General features: G+C 37.1%; 1 protein-coding gene across 1 annotated transcript in view; it reads left to right on the top strand.

The window, feature by feature from the left end:
• The first annotated feature begins 581 nt into the window (after window positions 1-581).
• LOC134541805 (DNA-directed RNA polymerase II subunit RPB1-like) overlaps window positions 582-24,591 on the top strand; it is a 119,721-nt gene continuing 95,711 nt past the window's right edge. The window contains exons 1-2 of the mRNA XM_063385497.1: window positions 582-586; window positions 4,358-5,330. Of these exons, the coding sequence (XP_063241567.1) occupies window positions 582-586; window positions 4,358-5,330 (978 nt within the window). The remainder of the gene's footprint in view (window positions 587-4,357; window positions 5,331-24,591) is intronic.

The following is a 24,591-nucleotide window of genomic DNA, read 5'->3' as shown; positions in this document are numbered from 1 at the left end:
ACAAATAGGCCATTTTCCTACAAAATAAAGCTTTCAACAAAAAATTAAGAATACAATTCCTGGATCTATGAGAAATAACTTTATCATTTGTAATTTATCGGCTGACGAATGAATTATCACAAATTTGCCATGAGAGAAGATCCCGTTTACTGAACAAAAAAACTTTAGTAAACTACAGGGAATTTTTGTCGAGTTGCATAGATTGAGTTTAGTGAACCCACTAATTCCGATTCAAATAATTTCCTTAAAGAAACTTCAGCCATTCTACTTTAAAGGAAATAAAAAAAAAAGTTACTGGTCCCTTCATCCATTCGGGTCTAACCAAACACAAGTGCAAACATGTCTTCTCCAGGAGTAAACTGTGTTTATTTATTTCTGGGCATCTGTGGTAGATACTGATAAATGCTGCTCTTTAAACTCTATTAAGCTGTTACGATTCTATATAAAAATTTTCAGGTTGTTTTATTTTTTTATATTTTCTAAATATCTGGTTTAATTACATATGGTGGAGCATTGCTGAGAGCTCAGAACATAATTCACGACTAGATAAACTCGTATTTAATTTTATAATTGAATGTACCATGTGGTAGGAGAAGAATACATTAAATCATCTGTAATCAACAGTAAGAGAGTTACAAAGCAATACCAGAACGAAACGAACATGTGTGTAACTTCAATTTCTACTCTACTTCTTGTGCCTACCCTATTACAGCACCGGAGAACGGGCATGCTATGGAGAAAGAGCAGTAGAGAGAGAGAGAAATAGAGAAGGAAGGGGAAGAGAGAAAGGGATGGAGAGAGAGAGAGAGAAACTGATCCACGCCCTGTTTCTCTTTCATCGCGGTCCCAGGGTTGACGCAGCGCGCAGTGTCCACCGATGAATACTGTTAACGAACTTTAAATGATCCGCTGGCGCAGCTAATTACCGGCGGCTGATTAGATTTGACTGGTAGTTTGATTAGACGACACCCGGCGACCTGCCCGCGCTTCGAGCAGACAGAAGCTAGACACCAGACAGGCTCCCCCCCAATCTTCGGCACGAGGGAAAAAAATATGCGTGGGGTGATACCTTCGACTGCTACCTGCCAACAGCCTCGCCGTTCTGTCGGCGTCTCCTGAAAAAACCATCTCAACAAGCCAGCCACCGAAACCCCAAGTTCTGAACTTCAACTGCAAGTTCATCACGTAAAAATAAGTTGAAAACCTCTAGGTGTAACTCCCAACTACATTCAATGAAATGGTTTTTTTACACCCACAAAATTTACGGCGATTGAATAATTTCGTTCAGTTTGACGTACCATGGAACTGCAGAGGGTACAATGCATTTTGCAATTTATACTTACTGACAAAGGCCGTTTTAATTTGAATTAGATAACGATATAATATTCTCACTAAGCTGTTAACAATTTTAATCTTCTATTGATGAACAAAGCTGGATACAATTTATCTAGATACGTTAGTAAATTTACGGCTATCTTCGTACATTTACGGACATTGAGTTTACATACATTAAACAATGAACAAAAAAAAATTCTTGGATTATTAGCAAAACATTCAAAAGTTTGTTAAGCCTACAGCAAGATCACTCTTATTTTAGCCACTTGTTTTAAACTTTGTTTAGAACGAAATATACAGCGGGGAAGTCAAAATGCGTCGTAGTTTCTACGAAGAATAATTTATTTGCAATTGTGAAGAACTCTTCGTTTATTTGAGTTAAATTCTTAGTAGAAAAGTCCGTAAATTAACTGCAATTTCTAACAGTTTAACTCGACATTTATTAGAGTGCGTGGTGGTAGTGAGGTAAAGGCGCTTGACTGCCAGACATAAGGTAGTAGGTTCGATACTCCGTTTATTCACTAAGATTGTCATCATGAGATAACCTTGATTGATTAAAGGTGATAAAATTAAAATTTTCCTTTATAATTCGCAATGGCCGTTAACTACTATAAGCTACAAAAAAATTAAACACTTTTAGAATTGATACAAATAAAAATGTTCACTATTTATTAATGCCACTTTACTCAATGTTGCAGTAAAATTAACTGACAATTGTGATAAATATACACGTGCTTGCATGTGAAAATTTATACATTACGGAGAAAAAAACACAAATATTCATTATATATATATATACACACACACCATAACACAACAATTGTACTTTTACGCGTAATCTTATTTGAGCACGTCAACGTTTGTAGGTGTAAAACTATATTAACATATAAACTATGCTGCTACCTACATTTTGTTGAAATTACAGTATTTTTTAACAGTTATGGGTGTAAATTTTCATCGTCTAATTTCCTCAAAAAATAAAATATTTTATTTTAAATCAATGAAAAAAGATTAATTAAACAAATTAATGTCAATAAAAGTCATGGTAGCCTGGTTGACGATAAAAATTAACCACGAACTTAATATTTAAAAAAAAATAAGCGTACAGTTAACTGCTTCAAAGTAAACGCCACGAAGAATTATTCAGGGTGTGACTACCAGTTGGGATATGAACGAGCATCTCTCTATAATTAAAATGTTCTGTTACATTTAATTAACTGAGAGTCATTTATAGTCCTTTGGAGAATTGAACGAACCAAAGGGATTAATTAAACTTAGCTCTTTGGAATACAATGAAAAAAAAAAAATCTGGAACACACCCACCAGGGCCAAAAATTGAAAAGAATATTTTTCATTAAAACATTCTGTTGGAACCCCGTGTGATCTATGGGTGGCATTTTTACTTGTACATAATTAATTTAATTTAACACCTACCACGCCAACACGGGTAAATTATTACAATAGTAAAACGCAAGGAAAATTACACAAAACAATTACAATATTTTTTTAATATTAAAGCAGGAACAGCTTGCATTCAGGATCATGATAACCTTTAGCATGAGAATGCATTCTCAGTGTCTTTTTTTATCTTTACATTCGAGAGATGTGAATTTACAACAGTTAGTCCGTTTTGATTATCAGAGTGTCACATTTTCTGCGGCGTTATTCGTTATAGGTTATCAAACATCTATATCTTGATAAATAATTCGATATTTGCTTTAATAATTTTAAACAGTTGGCTTAGTGTAGAAATATTCTGTATGGTGAGCACAAAATCTCTGGTTAAATTCCCGGCCGGTTTGAGTATTTTACACTTGAATAAAATATCCTTCCCGGAACCATACCAGGGTTGACCTTCATATGCGGAAGGCAGCGCTTAACCAACGTAGATTCACTTCCTCTAGTTTGCCTGAGCCACGCCATGGTTATCTACCCTTGGTGATGGATAGGGTGTTATTCTGTCTGCTATTATATATTCCATACACTTAACCATAAGTTTTATAAAGGTTTATGATTTTTCACAAAATAAGTTCACACGCCATGTGGTTTTGTAAAAACAGGAAACGTGTAAGTTAACCTGTAGTAAAGCTAAACATAATTTGAAAAACACTGAATTTTTTCAATGATGTTTCACTAACACAATGCGTGACTTAACTAAAGCGGGAAAACAATCTAGATATGTCTATAGTTAGCACATTAGGTACATTTTACATTATTTCCGACATTGATGCATGTAGGATGTTCGAAAACACATTTATATACAATTCTTACCCTCTATTTTTCCTACAATTGTCGAGCTGAATGTTATTAGACGTCTTAAAATATGTCCAAATTGTCAGTCACATATTTTAACCTTACATCATCGCCTACTTCTTCCTTCGTCATCACACCGAAGAACAACTACCTATTACTTTGCATAGCAGATTTAAAATGGAATAAGAAAAATGTAAAACTTACTAGGCAAAATTATACTTCACTTTAAGTAAAACAGTTTAACCAATATTGTAATAAGGACAATGCGGAAAATCGGTAAGAGATGCGCAGAAAAAGTGATGCCAGCGAACCTAGCGGTGTGGAGTGAACCAAAGTTTTTAAGTGCGTGAAACTAGTTACAGTAGTGGCATCGAGTGGCGTGGAGAGTGAAACAGCTTGAAAGCAAAGCAATAAAGTGTATCGCGCTTCGCCAATTCTAATTGGTCAGAGATTCCTATGTCATCGTAGGTACTCCGATATTTTGTTAAACCGTGTCGGCGGCCAGTCCCCCAACGTTTCCCACCAGTCTCCCATCAGTCTCCCATCAGTCTGCCATCAGTCCCCTACCAGTCTCCCATCAGTCTGCCATCAAGTCTCCCATCAAGTCTCCCATCCAGTCTCCCACCGGTCTCCCACCGGTCTCCCACCGGTCTCCCACCGGTCTCCCACCAAGTCTCCCACCAAGTCTCCCACCAAATCTCCCACCAAGTCTCCCACCAAGTCTCCCACCAAATCTCCCACCAAGTCTCCCATAAAGTCTCCCATCCAGTCTCCCACCGGTCTCCCACCGGTCTCCCACCAAGTCTCCCACCAAATCTCCCACCAAGTCTCCCACCAAGTCTCCCACCAAATCTCCCACCAAGTCTCCCATAAAGTCTCCCATAAAGTCTCCCATCCAGTCTCCCACCGGTCTCCCACCGGTCTCCCACCGGTCTCCCACCGGTCTCCCACCGGTCTCCCACCGGTCTCCCACCAAGTCTCCCACCAAGTCTCCCACCAAATCTCCCACCAAGTCTCCCACCAAATCTCCCACCAAGTCTCCCACCAAGTCTCCCACCAAGTCTCCCACCAAGTCTCCCACCAAATCTCCCACCAAGTCTCCCACCAAGTCTCCCACCAAGTCTCCCACCAAGTCTCCCACCAAGTCTCCCACCAAATCTCCCACCAAGTCTCCCATAAAGTCTCCCATAAAGTCTCCCATCCAGTCTCCCACCAGTCTCCCACCGGTCTCCCACCGGTCTCCCACCGGTCTCCCACCGGTCTCCCACCGGTCTCCCACCAAGTCTCCCACCAAGTCTCCCACCAAATCTCCCACCAAGTCTCCCATAAAGTCTCCCATAAAGTCTCCCATCCAGTCTCCCACCAGTCTCCCACCGGTCTCCCACCGGTCTCCCACCGGTCTCCCACCGGTCTCCCACCGGTCTCCCACCAAGTCTCCCACCAAGTCTCCCACCAAGTCTCCCACCAAATCTCCCACCAAGTCTCCCACCAAGTCTCCCACCAAGTCTCCCACCAAGTCTCCCACCAAGTCTCCCACCAAGTCTCCCACCTTGTCTCCCACCTTGTCTCCCACCAAGTCTCCCACCTTGTCTCCCACCAAGTCTCCCACCAAGTCTCCCATCAAGTCTCCCACCAAGTCTCCCATCAAGTCTCCCATCAAGTCTCCCATCAAGTCTCCCGCCAGTCTCCCGTCAGTCCCCCACCAGACCCGAGCAGTCATGCAGCGGCAGTTGACGGCCATTGTGACGTCATGGCCTCTGGCTGCCTACCAGTCTATATGTTACGTAATAAAACACTCACTGACTAACTGACAACGCACAGCTTGAACCGGTGGAATTTGAGATTTTAAATTCGGAGGAAAGAAATATTTCCTGAGTACCATAATATACAGTGTTAAGGGGATTTTTTTTCTTAAATTACATTCCTAAAAGGGTAAAAAGTTTGGTAAAGTAGGTACGAAGCGAAATAATACTAAACGATTCACTCATCACGAATTCATAAAACCATCAGACCCACGGACTTGAAATTTGGTACACGCATTCCTTTCGATACGTAGACGTCCATTTGGAATGGATTTTGCCAGTGATTGGAGACCAGACATTTTAAAGTAATATTATTTATTAGTAATGTAAACATTAGTAATTAATAAAACTGCAATAAAACTTAATTGGGCTATCCCTTACGAATCCAGTTCCCCCCCCCCCCCCACATAGGTCATAACAATTTTTTTTTTTAAATATTTTTATTGTTTGTATTTGTTTTCTATAATAGTAATTTTTTTCTGTCGGAATTTTCTTTAGTTAATAAACAAAAATTATTGCTTCGTTTAAAAAAAAAAAAAAAAGAAACGTAGCGCGGATCAATTTCCTTAAAACGAATCCACTGCGGTCGTTATTCTTGTTTGAACTGTGGTGTTTGAGAAGCAGAGCACTACAGCCCGGTAAAAGCCTGACAGCTTCAGGCATATCGCGATCCGGCTGCTGCCTCCCCTCCCAGACTCGACGACACCCGGTCAGTCCCTTTGACGCACCGGCGCCGCTCGCGCTTTTGTGCCCGGTCCGAATTGAAATACCGCGCGCGAGCGACAAGCCTCTGTGATAGCCGGCGCCTCAGCAAGGGAGGAGAGGGTGGTCGAGATTTTTTCGATTGGAGGGGGGGAAAGGGGGTAGCTTGTAAGGGTAAAAATAGGGGAGGGGAAGAGGACTAAAAATAAACACACGGACACGCGAAGCGTGTCACGCCGCTGTGCGAGCTCACGCTCAAAACACAGACACAGACACAGACACAGGGCGACGACTGCCTCCCTTGTCACGCGCGCGCAGATCCTGCCGCGGGTAGAAATCGATGATTCCCCTTCACCACCTTCTCGGTGAAGGGGGGGGAGGGTTGGGGGTTGGGGAGGGGTGTGGTGTTCCCTCCGGACGGCGCAGACTTGGGCAGCGCAGCCCTGCCCGTAGTCATGGCGACGAACGCCAGGTACCGGAGAAACTGCGCCTCGCGTCGCTTGTGACCGGGCTTGTCGGGAGAGGGGTGGTGGGGGCTGGGGGGGTGATGGTGGTGAGTACGGTAGGGGAGGGGGCAAAGAGAGGAGGAGTGGGGGATAAAGCGTCATCGTCACCACCGCCGGTTCGCCAGACCACCGAGCCACCTCCCCTCCCCCACTCCTTGCATGATACCCCACGTGAACCAACTCGCCCGAACGGGTGATGAAGAGTAGCCGGCGTGGAGCCCGTCTGGTCAGGGGAGTACCTGTGTTGGTGAGGCGGGATGATAGGCGCGACTCTCGCTGGTGCTTCTAGCGCGGTGTCTTCTCTGCACTGGCGCGCAGTCTTCTCGTCATCCGTGGGACAATATTGTGAAATCTGAGCAATGACCGTAACATTATATATCCTATAAATGAAGGTAAAGGTGTAATGAAAGTCACTTAAGTGCTTTCAAGAATCTGTACCGGTTGATTTATGCCTAAAAAATTACTCTGAAAACACGCCTTTTAGCCATTTTAACTCTTCTAAAAATACATTTTAATAACTTAAATCCGAATTCAAAATTTTTTTTTCGGCCTTCGACGAACTCTTAAATGGTTTTAGTAAACAGACACCACCCGGATATCTTAAGTAGTTTTTTTTTTCCTGAAGTTATGCGCACCGTATATGTGCCCGGGTAGACGGGACCCTTAACGCTGTCTAAAATTACATTGTCCCAAAATGTGTCTGACGGACACTGATAACTGACTGGCCTACATGACGCTCTGACGTCATGGGTGGTGTTGGGCGATGGTTCGAATTTCCCTGGTCCGAACACATTGGTCCACTTGAACCTTTTGCCCCAATATGTGCCCTCGTGATATTTGCTATTTTCGGTCATGTGGTCAAAGAGGTAAACAGAAAATAACAGACCGTGTGGTCGGAAGCACAGAATACGGAGACAAACTATTGATCTGAGCTGTCAGTTGCAAACGGCGCTTTTCACACGAATTAATTGGTTAGCATGTACTTCTACCTTACAGGATAAATAAATATTATTGAACTCCCACAACTTTCACAAGTTAAGTGGCTATTCATAACTCAGCTGCGTGTTCTTTCACACTGTATGAAAAAAAAATAATAAAAATATCGAAATCTTCTATTTTGGCTCTCTATATTTAATAGATTTGGATCTCTGACATCACAATTGTAGACCGGGCTGTTTTCCGTGCTAAAATGTGACTTAAGGCCCGTTTACAACAGTCCGAACCTGTGGGAGGTCCGTTTCCTTATCCTAATGTGAAGGACGTCACATTGTCGCACGGAAAACTGCACAGTCTACAATTGTGATGTCTGATGTCCGAATATATTGAATTATAATTTAGTCACCAGAGCGCAGTAAAAGTTTATATATATATATATATATATATATATATATATATATATAGTTTTGTTTATTGTTTTCATGATTTTTTTTTTCAAACGGGAACCGGAAACTTAAATATCGTGAGTGTTATGTTGTTGTTCTATGCTCCCAAGGGATCGGGACAAAAAGTTAAAGTGGACCAATGTATTCGGACCATCGCACACTCCACGCATGACGTCAGAAGGTCACGTGAGCCAATCAGTGATCAGTGTCCTTCGGACACAGTTTAGAACATGGCAATTGTAGACGGGCCTTCAAGAGGATTCATCGTGGGGAAACGTTTTTCTGCTCTGCCTTTTCGGGTGGTATTCTTACGAAGGGAAGGGAGGGAGGAAAAAAAAAACCAGTGGGCAGCAAGACAGGCGATGATGAGCTGTTAAATCAGTGGGAGGTCTGGGAAGGAAGAGTTGGAAGGTTTCGACACTATTATAGTAACAAAATTAAAGTTGTTGATGAGAGGGGGAGGGAGTGAACCAGAATGTAGTTTTCAGAAAAAAAAATAACTTGAATAAAAAAAAATTATTTAGTAAATTTGTTGGTGCTAATCTTTAATATCACAACGTGGCTATCTAAATAAGCTAGTTTAATATCTCAAATAGCGTTAATAGTTAATTGCTGAACTTCATGATCACTTTATAATTTGGTATAGGTATGTAGGTCTATTCTAGCTTATATTCATCAACGGGTTGTTACCACAACGCCGAATTACCACAACGCCGAACGTACAATAACGCCGAATACCATAACGCCGAATGTCAAAATTGACCACAACGCCGACAGCTAGAAAACTGCTGTGTACCACAACGCCGAATTACCACAACGCCGAAAAATGATTTTGCGGGGAAGTGGGGCCACCGGAGCAAAATTAAAAACAACTGAATGAATTTGTGTGCTAACCTTACATAACGTAACCTTTGTGGCAGTCCTGCAATGACATTTTCCGGCGTTAATGGTTGAATACTTACAGTGAACATTTTTTTCACACTTTACGGGAGTCCAAGAAAAAAATATCCAAAATAAGTAACATTAAACAGAGAGTAATAAACTTGGAACAATTTCAAATAGTTGTAAAAAAGGGGAATAAAAAAAAGGCTGGCAAAGCATTTTCTTAAAAACAGTAAATATTAAGATTGATAATTGATTTGTAGATCTAGGTACATACATTAAAAAATCTAATTAATAATTTTCAATCATAATCATTTATTTTGTTAAATATTCAAAAACATTTGAATATTTTCAGTACAAATCAGAGTTTCTCTACAAAAAAAAATCTTAGTTTCATGCATGTTACATTATTTTCCGTTTTCTTTTGGTTAATTTGTCCAAAATAGTGTAGACCTATCTATTGGCAACAAGTAATTTAAAAAAATTGAATTAATAAAGCAAATATAAATTTTTTCATGAATATCGAATAGGTACCAAATTTTTACACGAATATGGAATATTTTTCGATTTATCGCAGACCTTTAATGGGTAGCGAGACCAATTTGCATGTCCATGTGAATCAGGCCGACACTTGTGTTCGAAAAACACATCTGACTAGGTAAGCCCTTTAAATACTCTCACCTGAGAGGGGAGTGTTTGCGTATTGGCTGCATCTTTATGCCAAACAGAGCCTTCGTTTGTCCTGGTGGACTACCACCACTTAGCCTAAAATCGTTCAGCCTAATACCCTCTCTGAAACACTATTCAGCCTAAAGTCACACAGCCTAAAGTCATTAAGCCTAAAATCACTCAGCCTAAAGTCATTCAGCCTAAAGTCATTCAGCCTAAAGTCATTCAGCCTAAAATCATTCAGCCTAAAGTCACACAGCCTAAAATCGTTCAGCCTAAAGTCACTTAGCCTAAAATCATTCAGCCTAAAGTCGTAGAGCCTAAAATTATTCAGCATAAAGTCGCTCAGCCTAAAGTCACTCAGCCTAAATTCGTTCAGCATAAAGTCACTCAGCCTAAAGTCACTCAGCCTAACGTCGTTCAGCCTAAAGTTGTTCAGCCTAAAATGTTTAAGTCTTATGTTTTAAGTATCAGACTGCTGTAAAACCGTGATATTTTTTACAATCGCTCAGTGATTGTAGTGCTATCTAGGAAGCAGTGTTGGAACTATTCTCGAAACCTAACTCTCGAGATGCAAAGCAAAATGTCTGACATCTGGTAAAGCCTGCCCCACACGACACCCATTTCCTTAGCAGTTTTCATGTAATTTTTATGCTAGCGCGCCTGCTCCCGTGTGGGTAACATTTCAGCACCCTTCCAAGGAGTCTGGCTCTGGGTATAAAAGTTTTCATAACAGAAGTCTTAGCCAAAACCGTAATAGAACGTGTTCTATTTTTCTGCTATACCCACGAGCTGGAGCCGTCAAGATGGCGGACCCACGTGTTGCAATATAACCCTGTATATAGTCTGTATTGTCAACATTAAGGGACGTAACAAATGTAATGGTATGCCAAATGAAACTTTATAATAGTAAAACTACTATGGAATATATTTGTTAAGCTGAAATTGCCACAGAAAGAAGTAATCGGAAATTTTAAAATACGTTATAAAAATACGTTGCAGTTTGTATTACCCTTTATCTTCTAACACGTTCGTAGAATTTGCGGTAGCGTAGTGGCGAAGGGCACGACGGCAGCGGTAGAAGGGTGATTTTGAATGTTGTTCGAATCCTCATCAATCCATTTTTTTTTTAAATAACAGATAATTAAATTGTACATACTGTGCTTTCTGCAAATATGAATTATTAGAATTAATTTATGATATAATATTATTAACTACATTTAGGTGTCTCAGTCCATTGATTTTATTCATAGTACTACGTACCTAGATTTATTTTTACTTTTAAAAAAGTAAAGTAAAATCACATGTTCACAAATAATTTAAACCAAAAGTTAATTTTATAATTAAAACGCCAACGTTTATTAAGAAACGATTGTCCATAAATTAATAATGAATAAACTGATAATTCATAGCGACACACCTGTGAGGGTAAAAAAAAAAAACATGCAAAATGTTTTTCTTCACGGAAGATTTAAATTTATTACGCGGTATGTGCGTGTTTATTTGTCTCACTGGGTTACAAAAAATATTAGTTACAATTCCTCTAATTATATAGTTAAATATAAGTAATCAATAAATCTTATATATAACATATATGAATCGGTAGCATTCTTTTACTATTACAATGAAACTAGCTTGATTAACTGTATAATTAAATTAATATTAGAATTTAAACCGTACATAAACTACATTTAGTAAACCCAATGTCCCTTGTATCATTTAAATTTATATATTTTTAGATTTTGAAATTGACCTACAACTTAAAAATGTATTTGTAATTCCAAAATTGCTCTTAATTTGTTTTTAAATACTAAACCAATTTTGTTATTTATTTGCAAATGAAAAATATAAGATAAAATATCAAATAATATTTCCGCAAGTTACATAATTTTTAACACAAACAGGTGTAACTTTCACTTTTTTTTCAGTATTTTGATAAGTTGACTACGACAGGTTTATCCTCCCCCGATATGTTTGCTTTGGTCGGCAACTGCGTTGGCTGGTTTTCTGTTAGCATTCTAGGTATCGTGTGTATGGAGTTAAGAAATCTTTCTGCGGTTCTGCTATACAAATTTTTATGAAAATTTTTATACCCATGGGTATAACAGATGTTATAGCAGAAAATGGGCATCGTGTGGGGTGGGCTTAAGGGATTGGGGAACCCACAGAATGATGATAAGCAGCATGTGCTCATATGTTTGCATGCATGAAATAGGATTAAATTCGAGCCGAAGAAAAATGACAGGAGACACTTCAGAATAATATACCATATATAAAAATCACTAAACATTTGTATTTAGCAGCTATATTTTCTTAAACCTAAAATAATAACGTTGGAAGCAGTCAATATCGAACTGTGAACACAAGCTTTGCACAATTTATTTGTGAAATTTTTCCACGTTTTTACACATACATAATAATATAGGGGTGACTCAATAAAAGAACGTGTTAATATTAAATTTTATTATAAAGGAATTATAAACATAATCGTAACACACTAACAAATATTAAAGTTTATCACAAATTCGGTAACAAATTAAAGAGTATGACAGCGTATATACTGTACGAAAACTTTGGTACGTGGACGATTTTTTATGGTATAGGCCATAGTTCTATTTTAGTACGACTGTACACTAAATTTTTAAAACAATATTATTTGTCGTACTGTTATCTTTTAGGCATTACTATTATACTTATCGTAGCCTACATATAAAAATTCCGACATGATAGCAAGTGAGTACATTGGGCGACAGACTGTGTTCCTTTTTAATATGGCAAACGAAGGACCGCATAGAAGTGAAATTTCTTTGTTTTTCTTCTCTTAACAGAATCTCTTAATGAAGAACATCAAAAATGAACAGTAGAACAAAGAATGTGTTGCCTGCAAATGCATTTAATATAAACTTCTTATTGTAAGCACTGATTAATCGCTTACATATCACAAATCTGTTTCTCAGTTTTTCGAGTAAGTTTTCATTTGTATAATTGCGGATTTTTTGACACTTTATATTGGGGTTTTTATTGTAAAAATATGTTGTATTTATATCGCTATTAATAGCATTACTTAAACGAAACCATGACTTGGATCGTACGCTCTGAAATATTTATTTTTATGAACGTAATGCAACATGTAAAATTTTCAAATTTCTCGATTTTCATTATTATCCTATTTACGTAATTTTTTTTATGTTAAATATTTTTTACTACGACACAAATATGTTAACATTTTGATAAAAAGTTGTCTTGATATCATCCACATGTATATTACCTCTATGCTTTGTGTACCATACTTAAATTTTGTTATGGCACCAATTACGCCAGTTATAGAGCTGTGAAGTCCGGGATTAGTATTTCGAATGATTTGCAACTTTCCGAATCCCTGCCATTAATAATGTATGATGGATACTTGTTATTTCCTATTTGTGATGGCATGTGTATGTGACGCTATTGGTTTTTCGGCATTTTTGAAACATTAACGGCGTTAGGTACCTGCCATCTTCGGAAAAATCCGCTGGGGCGTGTTGGCAATGTAAAGGGTGCGATGAGATATACAACTTATTTCGCGACCTACCATGTTGCCATGCTTAAAGCCAGTAAAAGTCGGGAGTAACGTCTGGGTCCCCGGCCATTCCTCCCTTTGACAGCTAGTCAATACAGCAGAAATTCTACCTAACAGCTTGGCCGGGGGAATTCCTAGTAAACCTTTAGTTTTTTTTTAAAGCCCAAGGAAAATTATGTGACTGTTTAAATTTTTATTCTGCGTGTATATATAATGATACTGTCTAGGAACTGGATAAATTACCACATCACTTTGCATATAAATACGAAGTAAATAAAAAGATGGCCTTGAAATACATCACGAGAGAAAAAAAATCGTTATTCAGAAGGTATCAATTTAAAAAAGTGAGTAATTGTTGCTAAGATACAGGATACAATTGAATTCGTGGTAACTCTTTTGTCGTTCATGTAACTTATTGTCCACGTGTTTTGTAGCAAACAGCAAAATAAATCAATATATTAAACGAAATCAATAAATATTGTTTTTCTCATTAGAACATGGTTTGTGTGCAATTATATCATTGTAACTGTTATGTTTATCTCTGCTCCCATTATTACTATCATAGTGAATATAAAACGATTTTTTGACAGAATTCTGTTGAACTGCAAATTAAGTCAGAGTTATGGCAATTTTTTTAAGCTTTTTGAAGTATAGAATATCGTTTCATTTGTACAGTACAAGCATAGATTTGTGACATCGTTATTGCTTGTCAAACCAAGTTAACACACTATAAATTTTCTGCTCCTACAAAACTGTCTGATTATTTATAATTCTGATGGCAAGTGCCATGCCATCGTGTTCATAAAAGCACGGTAGGTGGTGGCTTCATGTGTATACTGTTGGCAGTATTTATGTAAAAATAGAAGATACCGTTATTGATAGATGAAAGCAAATGCAATGTGCCAACATTTAATGTATAATTGCTTATTAAAAGAAACATAAATTTTAAAAATTATAATAAAAATTTAAGATGTTGTTAAAGTCGCGCCGTCGAAATGATACAGACGTTGGTAAAATCACACAAATATAAAACCGAAAACCGTTTCACTAACAGGTCAAGAATGTACTACTAAACATTATTTATGGAGAAAACGAAGTGGTAGGGGAGTAACATAAGTATTTTCTTACTGTTTTGAAAGCAACCGGCTAGAATTATTTAGCATATTCGAGACCTTCAGGCGCACAAACGCTATACATCCGTACTGAGTGCCTCGCACGTCTACGCGCAGGCCACTGACAATGGGTGTAGTATTTTTTTACGTTTACAGCATATCACAGTACGCATTTGTCTGTAAAGGATTAATTTATTTATGTATATATATAATTTCTTCAAGATTAATATATATTACAGCCTATATAATTCTACAAGATTTCGGAAACGTAAAAGTATGGGATGGAGTACAGTTGTTTGATGGTGATAACAGCTAAGCAAAGCAAAATCAAGACTATTTTAGTGTAGTATTCGTTGATCATTGATATATATAAAACGTTAATGTAAGGCAGTCAACAACAAAACGTGCCAGAAGATGAGCGCAGTATCCTGTAACCAACCGCGGCCTCTCGTCACATAGGCTACTGTAAATAAATTGTTACGTTGATGTATTACGTTTCTTCGTTTTCTGCAGGTTATCTACCACGCTAGGCCGGTGCCTGACTCACATACCTCTGGGTTGCTATCAAGGGTAGCATGCACGGCCAGTACATAGTAGAGCTAACATACTTCCAGCTACGTTGAACCGAAATTTGTTAACTAACAACAAACCAAATAAATTACTGAATATGGCAGGGCTGCATAGTATGAGAAATCACGTGGTAAACATGTCAACAATTTTTTTTTCCACAAAAAGCTGCAGCTGTTAGAACGAAAAGACTGGGGGTTATACATGTAAAAAAAAATCTGCGTTTTCTAAATGTGATAATATGAAAAGTGCATATAAATATAACATTGCTTGGTAGTACGATAAACAATATTATATTAATGACTATATAACAACTTGATAATGACCGGATATTTTGTCAATTATTTAGTGAGCAAGCAAATTGCATATATTAGGGCGTGTGTCAGGTCGTGTCTCAATTGGTTTAGAGTGCTCTGTCGTGCTCAGGTTTCTACGACATTTATTCATCGTACAGAGCACTCTGGCCGTCTCGATAATGCGCTGAGAGAGTGCGAAAGAGCGAGAGTACCAGAGAAAGCGATGCTATATACTTGCTGCACTCTCTCGTACTCTCTGCCATCCGCTATATTGTTTATATTTGTAGAACGTGATTATTGCAAACGGTGGATATGTTAAAAATGGTGCTGAGACATCACAATATTTCAATGCAACAAAGCATTGCAGTTGTAATTTATTTTAATTTGTGCATACATTTTTTGCGCGTATCATGTGTTTTAAATACATACTAACATTGCTTAGATATCGCATTGTCCCAATTCAGAATGCGAGAACACGAAATAAGGAAATAGCACTCTTGCCATCAAATAATGCGAAATGATGCCAGGGGATGGATAGAAAGAAGTCAAGGCTAATCTTGGCTTCGCTCTCTGAGGAATGTTAACAAAGGAAGGGAAAGAAAGGTTAACGCTTGCCATAGCTGTGGATTTTCCGAGAAACGAGAGGGTGGCGGGAGGAAGCAATTTTGTTTACCTGATTCAAGAAAGAACTGCAATGTCCGATTGCAACGCATTTCAATAACCGGGATTCGCGCCTAGGACAGTTAGGGCGGAATTCATAGTGAACTGCGTTGTTTTCATTTCACAGTACAATAAATAAGTATTACTTATTCGAATGCTTTAAAGTAATACTTCATGAAGTAATACTTGTTGAAGTACAACTTATTGTGATTTCATAGTCACTATAAGACATAAGTACTTATTTCTCAAGTATTCATAAACAAATAAGCAATACTTACTGTATAAACCGTTCTTCGTCAAGTTTGTTTATTATGCATATGTTGTTAAATGCATAAGCCGATTGTAATTGTTCAGTTATTATTTCTATAGACATAGCCCATTTTTAAATTTCAGATTTCACATTTTTAGAACAGTTTGTTCATGAAAACTTAATTAAAAAGATAACTTTGCAGCTAGTTTGTAATCAGAACATCACCCTACATAACCTTTTTCATGTCTGCTTTGCGATGGATGTTGGCAAGTGCAACGATTTTGAACGACTTGTGGAGCACAAAATCTCCATTATTTGAACCAAAGCTGTGGAGTATTGAACGCTCCAGAATGCCGGAAAGCACGCAAAACCTACAAAAACATTTAAAAAAATTAATAAAAACTTATAATAGTTAAATTTTTAATTTGAAATGAAAATATATTTTAAAACAATATGTGAATATTAAAACACCGAAAAAGCTTGTTTCTATCATTTAAATTACAAAAGTATGGACAATTCACGACGCGAACAAAATGCATTAATTTTTTCGAAAACGGTGGCGGCAAAAATGCTGTACGATTTTTTGTGTATTTCAGAATTAAGTTAATGACCACATCGCAACCATCGCTGAACAAATGACGATATAGGCCTGTGACTTCCCAATTGAACGCTTCTAAATATGAATGTACTAGTCTACAAAAATAATAATTCAAACACGGTGTGTGTTTTAAATGATGATAGTTTCAATGTGTATCTGACCGTCGTATGTAATGATGCCTTGGCATCAGCCGAGTGAAAGTTTAAAGTAATTTAAATAAAGTAAGGGTTTGTTTTTTTTACTATGTCCATGTATTAAATAATCACATGACAGCAATAAGTAACTATAGTGTCACAACATTTGGGAATTTCTGGTGATACGAGTAGTATTTGGTTGAAATCATCTTAAAAAGCCTAGATTTATTGGCATTTTTAGTGTACGCTGATTTCCGATTTCATCTAATTATATCAACCACTTGGAAAGGTAATATTAATGGGCTGCTTTTCAGATCCAGACGAACAATATGTTATGTGAAACCACTTGAGATCAATATTCATTCGACAATCTTATTTTGTGGTTATTGTTTCCTTTAATTAAATATATATACAAATATATGGTCTATATATATCGAACTATGCATTTGCTATACTGCTGAGGTATTAAAACAGAAACAAATACACTCAAACGGACAAGAATATTCGGAAAATGTAATTATTTGTATGTTTTTCTTTATTTGTTGAAATAATTTGTAAGTAATTCATACAATATATATCGCAATACAAACTATAAGTATGTTCTGCTCAATACGATCAAAATCCCTTCCTTAACTATATTCTAGAGTATAAGAAGTAGTACATTCGGCGAGCTAAACAAATTACTATAGGTCATACACTTTATTTGATATAATTTATTATTGGTTTACTTTTATATTTAAAAAAAAGAGCACTTTTTGCATATTTCATACGATACCAGACAAGCCATCACATTATCCGGGCTTCCTAGGTACAGAGCTACGCACTGTGTTCGCAAATATAGTGAGAATATCTCAAGTTTAAATAGCTGACCGCGGTAACCAGGATATCTGGGACACGCTTTCAGCCAACGCACAGGCCACCCGCCTTAATACAGTTCACCTGATTACGACTGCTAGCCATTACGTCAGGCGTCGCAGCCAGTCAATGCGGATGTGTTTTAATTATGATACAATCACTGGCCGTCTCCAGCAACACTCACATTGGAGCATTTTTACCAGCGATATTGAGAAATATGTAATGTTGTTTGGCGCTTGTTCGTGTCAGGGGGGAAATATGGTATTGGCGAGGACGTCATCAGCATCCGCATCCACTCGCATACAGCTAAGATTTACATCTGCCATATAGTGACGAGTAAATGAGTCAACTGCACGGACTCAGCGGATACTTTTCCGAATGGTAAGTTGTCAGGATTATTAAGGGTGTTAGGCCCAAATTCATTTATATCATATTATTTTGTCTTTATATTGGCCTCATACGTACAAGTTTCTCTGCAAAACCGATTTTCACTAAAACTTATAGTTTTCTCATAACAGGCACTCATTTCTTGTAGGTATTATTTCAGTAGCCGATCGATGTAATTTAGTCATTTTTGGTAGTTTACAAGTTCATTATGCATACTATTGAGAGATATATTTTAAAATTTTTAAAAATAATAAGTTATTCGTGTGCTTGAGCCAGAATTTGAGAAATTTTCACTTTTTTCTGGAACCAAAAAAATTTGTATAAAACATATAATAATACAATATTACGAAATACCTATCTGAATATACATTCATCTAAAATAAAATATGTGACTCTTACTGTATCAAAATCGTAAGCTCCAACGGAAGTAATGTATCCCCTGAAATTCCAAATATATCAAATGCAACCCGCCACTCTAGTGGTGTCGTGTTGTCTCACTCATCTGAAAATTTCAGGTAGGAAGACGACAGTATAAGTTCTTTGGTTGGGGGGGGGGGGATTAGCAGGTGATTTGGACCGGAAAGGATAAGGCATTTAGGAACACATTAGTGACACTGGAATTTCCCCAACCTGTTTCATGCTACAGACAGGCAATAGCTCGTGTACCACTAGTTTTGAGAAGGGGTGCGGGAAACTTAAATATGATTAACTGTGGGGAAGGGAGAGACCAGCAAAGAAAAAACGATGCTGAAGCTGATGTTATATCCGTTTGAGTGGCCTAGCATCCACAGTACTGGATGTAAACAAAACCTTCTTAATGGTAATGGGACCAGATATTTGTTGCATTTGGTTTTTGTACGCCATATTTAGTTGGAAGAAACAAGGTTAAGTTACTTTTTAATGCTTCGCTGAAATCATAATATTCCTAGGGAAACGTGCACAATGTTTCGCTTTGCATACCAATCGCATGACAAGTTGTTATTGATGAACATTGTGCATTAATGTCTACCGAAATTGCATATTATTATTTCTATCTCGTCTATCAACTATAGAAAATGTAAGCTATCAACTACCTGACTAATGAACCTCAATATGGAAATATGAGTTAAATACAGTTTTCTTAAACCTACTCAATTAAACATTGTGTTTGATTTTTTTTTCACGTTTTCATTTATATATTTTATTATAGATGGATGGAAAAAGTAGGGCTACTGAAAGCAAGGGCAACATGAATTTAAAATTACTAAACGTCCACTAGACATATATACTGTTCACTTTAAAGGCAGCCGCCTGGATGGGGCTCCGAGGCTCGCAATAGATGGGGCGATAAGATTGATCCGGCTATGAGTACCGAGTGCACTAGCACTTTTGAGTGTTATCAATGCTCCCAACTGGCGTGTATGCGGAATGACCGACACATTTTGTAATGGGACATTCAGTCGTTAACGTAAAATGTTATTGGTGAAAAATTTGTAGCAAAATTTAACGCATACTTCAATCTAAGTTTTGTTTGTGCCCGGTTGGTATTTATGAAATATACTTCAGTGTGAAGAAGCCCTGTTTGACTATGTTGCAGCGCTCCAAAATGATATTTCTAGCATGCGTGTCGTCTTCAAAGTTACATTCTGCCCTCGTCTTGAGTGAGTTTTCTTTTTGTAGGTAAACAAAATGTAGGCACGTGAAATAGTTCTGTCTAGCAAAACGTGTTTTCAATTACGTTGCAATGAGTATTTGTCTTCATGCCAAGCGGCTCCCTTAAAAACAAATTATTATTATTATCGTGGAAAACAAACTTGCATACAGACAATTGTTGTTTGTGACTGCCGAAGAGAAACTTTGAACAAACAATTATGTCAGTGTGCTTATACGTAGCTCTCGTTTTGAGAAAATAGCTCAAAGAAAATACTAGGTAATCACCACACAATTGACTATCCTAATATATAGTATTACAATACAATTTTTTTGTCTCCTGAGCCGATAGAAACCAATTATATGTTTGTATAGGGCAAGGTATTTCACAGGAATATTTAAGGGCCAATCTAAGGGAAATTGTGAATTACATTTTAATATGGGGCTTCACGAAATATATTGTAATCATGTCTACAATAGCCATTATGTTATAAATGTTTCGGTAAAATTACGTTTACAACTTTACTGTTCATGAAACTTTACAAGCTGAATGTGATGACCCTACAAATGTAACCTTCGAGTCGAATCTGGGGGAAAATGCTGGATGGAATATGACAATGCGACTTTTCGCGAAATGTATCGTCATAAGGCCTAATTAGATATTACATTGTAAGTTTTCTCGTTGCGTTCATATCTGCGTAGCTAATCAAACTTTATAAATTAAAATTAATTTTCTAGTAATAAAATCGTTTCTTGTAAACTTTAATGCTGTTCGGCACTTCAAACATTATAACAATAACAGCCATTGAAGTAATGAACGGTAGCTGTAAAATGTAATTTATAATACTTTGACTTCATAGTTGTTAATAATTCACGTCTGCTGTGTGCACACTGTTGTACGAAATGCATTGATTGACAGCAGTAATGAGGCTCATAACCTACCTTTCTATGATGATAATTTTTTCCTTGTTATTTGCGGGGGGAAGGTAAGAGACAGATGCTACTACGATCTTAGAAATATAAAATATAATATTCACAAAACCATCTTCCTTAACTGTGGTCAATTCGTAATATAAGCAAAGTGGAGATGTTTATGCGTTACCCAAAACAGCAAATACCCACGATATTTTTGAGTAATTTTACGTATAGCCTTCTTCTAATAAGTTATCATATAACAAAATTTTTTTTGCGATAAAGGTAAATGAAAAAAAGTCTACGAAAACGTCTTTCAACGAAGCACAGTACTATTTTACCATAGCAACTGCATAGGAACGAGTTGTTTAGCTCCGAAATTGCTGTGCACTGGAATACCTCGTGCAGACGACTTCAGTAGCGTATGGTTCGCTTTACCTGTACGACGATGTCACTGATCCCTAGTCTCTGAAAATAGGAAGCGAAAGCTACGAATTGAACTTACTTTTGTATTATACACTTGCTCTCCTTCATATGCATTTATATTATTTTGTCAAAATGGCTAGACCATCTATTATAAAATTGAAACTGCATACTTGAAACAAATGTCTACTATTATGGTGCAAATGAGACGTAGATAATTTAAAAATCCGCTAGGAGAGAAAAAACATAAAATAGAACCCGAAAGTTTTTTTTCACTAAACTGTCTCACAGTAAAAATGTCTGTAAATATCCACTGAGAAAAATAGTCACTGAGATATCAACAAAACTGTTCTGTAATCCGTTTAAATGGTACCTGCAACAAGACTTTAGTAATATTAACATATTGTTTCCTACTTCATTACAATAACTATCGTTTGAAGAACAATCCAAATCTTGTAACGCGTTTTCTGTTGGAGGAACTATATTCTCTGTAGACAGAACAGACATTTTTGTTGTTACAAATGTATAAATGATTAAAAATACTGTCTCGAAGTATTGTAAAAATTACTAAACATGTTACTGCTGAGCCAACAAACTGTTTCGCTAGCAGCACCAATCACTTTCCGTTACAGTTACAATAACTTGGTTCTAGAAACTATCTGATTTTGTTAAAAGTTTGTAAACTAGCTGGGTAACCTTAACAGTACTATATCGTACCCGCAACAAGCTTGCTTCGGTTTAAAATACTATCCTACTTGTTGTGACTACCATCTGATTCTGTTAAAAGTTTAAAATCAAACTGGGTAACCTTAACAGTACTATATAATGCCCGCAACACGTTTGCTTCATTTTAAAATACTCTCCTACTTGTTGTGCCTACCATCTGATTCTGTTAAGTTTGCAAACGAACTTGGTAACTTTAACAATGCTATACTATGCCCGCAACATATTTGCCTCTATTTGAATTACTTTTCTATTTGTTGTGCTTACCATTTGTTTCTGTTTCAAACTTTCAAAGCAGTGCCAATATTCGAACCTCCAGTCCTGAAATTAATATGCAGGCATGCTAACAGTGAACAATAATTTAAAAAAAAAGTTTGCGATTAGTTTATAGATGTAGTTGTGGGCATTCCCATTTTGTACATAGCTTTGTAGTTAAAATAAATATAATCTTACTTTGCATTCATACATAGCATCGTAATAGTATTTTGTGAGTGGTGATAGTAGTGTCAGTGTGGTCAGACCACTTGACACCCACAAAGGCGATTCACGTTCAATCTCCGGTGGAGTCAGCCCCCGATTTTTCGCAAGTGGGAACCGTGGTGGACGTTGCCATTGGCGGGCTAGTTTTCTAGAGAATATTCTGTTTCCGTCAACTCTCCGCTGTACGGCCTAATTTAATATCATCCTTCAAGGCACGTAGTTGCGTCCGGGCTCCCAGACAGAAATCTGCATTCGGTGTACAATACCTGCCCTCGGGTACCCTCCCCATTTCATACATGTTTGGTAGTATCATGTGAGATGATAGAACTTTGTAATATGCACGTACACTAAATTTAAATTAAAGCAACCTTGAACAAGTTCAATGAACAATATTCACACGAGTGTGCTGGCCACGTAACTCAAGTTCAAGTTCAACACGAACCTGATTTAGGCCTGCAGCTGTGTAATCGGTTAAAATGATTTTACTACATTGGAGAGCTAATAAAAAAATTAGGCAGGGTAAGTAAATATATATTCATGAGTACACACAAAAAAAATATTGGACCACTTATAACATAATGCGTAGCATGTGGGCCATCACCGATGCAGCAGCTCACAGCCACAGCGATCTGAGTTCTACCAATGGGTCATAAATGAAATTTCGAGTGTTGTATTTTCGAAAGTCGGCCATAGCTAACAAGCTAGCAGAGCCATTATTTATCATAGCCAGAAGCTACCCAGCATTGCCAGCAGTAAACGTGCAAACGGACAACTGTAGTTTGCTGCATGGGAACTTAGATAAACTCGGTTCCTATTTTAGAATACTACCTGCGCGTGCACGTCCACCCACGGCTTTGCTGGCGTTAAATATTCGTAGCAATTTGTAATAATGTTTTGCCTTGGAATATTATCTTAAAATTTGATTTTAAATGCCCCACGTTTAATCGGTGCGAACTTCAGACCGTAGATTAAAATGACTAGTAGTTTCACTTCCTAATACGTTGAATTTCGAAAAAAAAAAAAAAAAACTCATAAAACTAACTGATCTTATGACATTATTTGGAGTGACCAATTTAAGTTTAAATCACGTATCGATAACGCGTCAAAAATATTGAACCAGTTATTGAAAACATATTTCATCCAACTCCCATACCTTTGGAGATGAAATTTCTTATTTTTGCGTGAACAGCTTCTTCATAACTGATTAGTACTCTACTTAATGTGCAAACGCTATAGTTTCATAAACCAACACTTAAAAAAAAGATTTATATGTTCATCATCTTTGCCATAATATGTTAATTTTCCGGGGGAAAACATGTCAGTTTGGAAATCTTGATTTGATACAATCTTATTCGACTATCTCTGTATGTACCACAAATGGCATATAATCATGCACTTCAAGTGCTATATGTAGTGTTAAAACTTATGCTACTCAATTAAATTATTGTGAAAGAATCAATTCACAGAAGTTGTTTATTTATCCGGTTTAGTAATATTGATATTTGTCTAGTTAAAATTATCTGTTTAAGATTTTGTTTATTTACTTATAGCCTAATTACCCACTGACCAATATTAACATATTTTTGTTTGTTTATTTTAAGAATTATTAATTGATTTATTTCTTTAAAATAACGCTATTTATTTCATTTAATATTTTATTTGTTTTTCTCTATGCTAGAACATTCTCATATTACTATGCCAGTTGAATTATTACTGCTTTGTGAAATATTTCCTTACTGAGTGTCACCTATATTTTTATATCTTTGGTGCACAGTTTAAATGAGATTTTGGCTTTGTTAGCAAAAATTCCGTGGTGCTGATTCGAACCTTGTCCGATGAAGACGTGACTGAGGCGTAGTCATGTCTCAATTCTTCCTAATTAATAGTTTAGAAACTTAGGGCCGTAATTATAAACGTCATTCGAATGACAACCAAACCAACCGCCCTCCAGCGCAATCGATGGTTTCGTAGATTGTAGTCCTCTTCCGGAGGTCGGTTGACCGCCGGCGAACAACCGACCTCCACTCCAGGGTGGATGAGGTCTGGCGCTCTGCCAGCGGTCCTCCAGCGGACATCCGACATCTCTATTTGTGAAAATGGCAACATATCTGATGAGGTTAGGTGGCATATGCAAAATTTTTTCAGCTTATACAAACAAATCGAGTAAACGGAATAATTGCTGGTACGAAAAAGATACTTTTGGGACATGGCAGACCCGTTTGATTACTGCTATGTGATAAATTTAAATAGTCGTACAGTTTGTAAATATGTGTGTATCGGTATTTGTAAACAAAACCTAACATCAGAGTGCAATCTTTAAAAGAAGATGTTAATCCTACTTTCACAAAACCATATAACATGGTGTGATAATACTAAGTATCACAGAACACTGAAACTTTAGTTTAAATTGTTTATTTATATTTTTCAGTGTTTGTTTACTTTAATTCACGTAATTTTATTTATGTCAAATTTATA

The sequence above is a fragment of the Bacillus rossius genome, assembly GCF_032445375.1.
Source record: "Bacillus rossius redtenbacheri isolate Brsri chromosome 4 unlocalized genomic scaffold, Brsri_v3 Brsri_v3_scf4_2, whole genome shotgun sequence".
NCBI classification, from domain to species: Eukaryota; Metazoa; Arthropoda; class Insecta; order Phasmatodea; family Bacillidae; genus Bacillus; species Bacillus rossius.
This window is presented reverse-complemented; position numbering and strand designations above follow the sequence as displayed.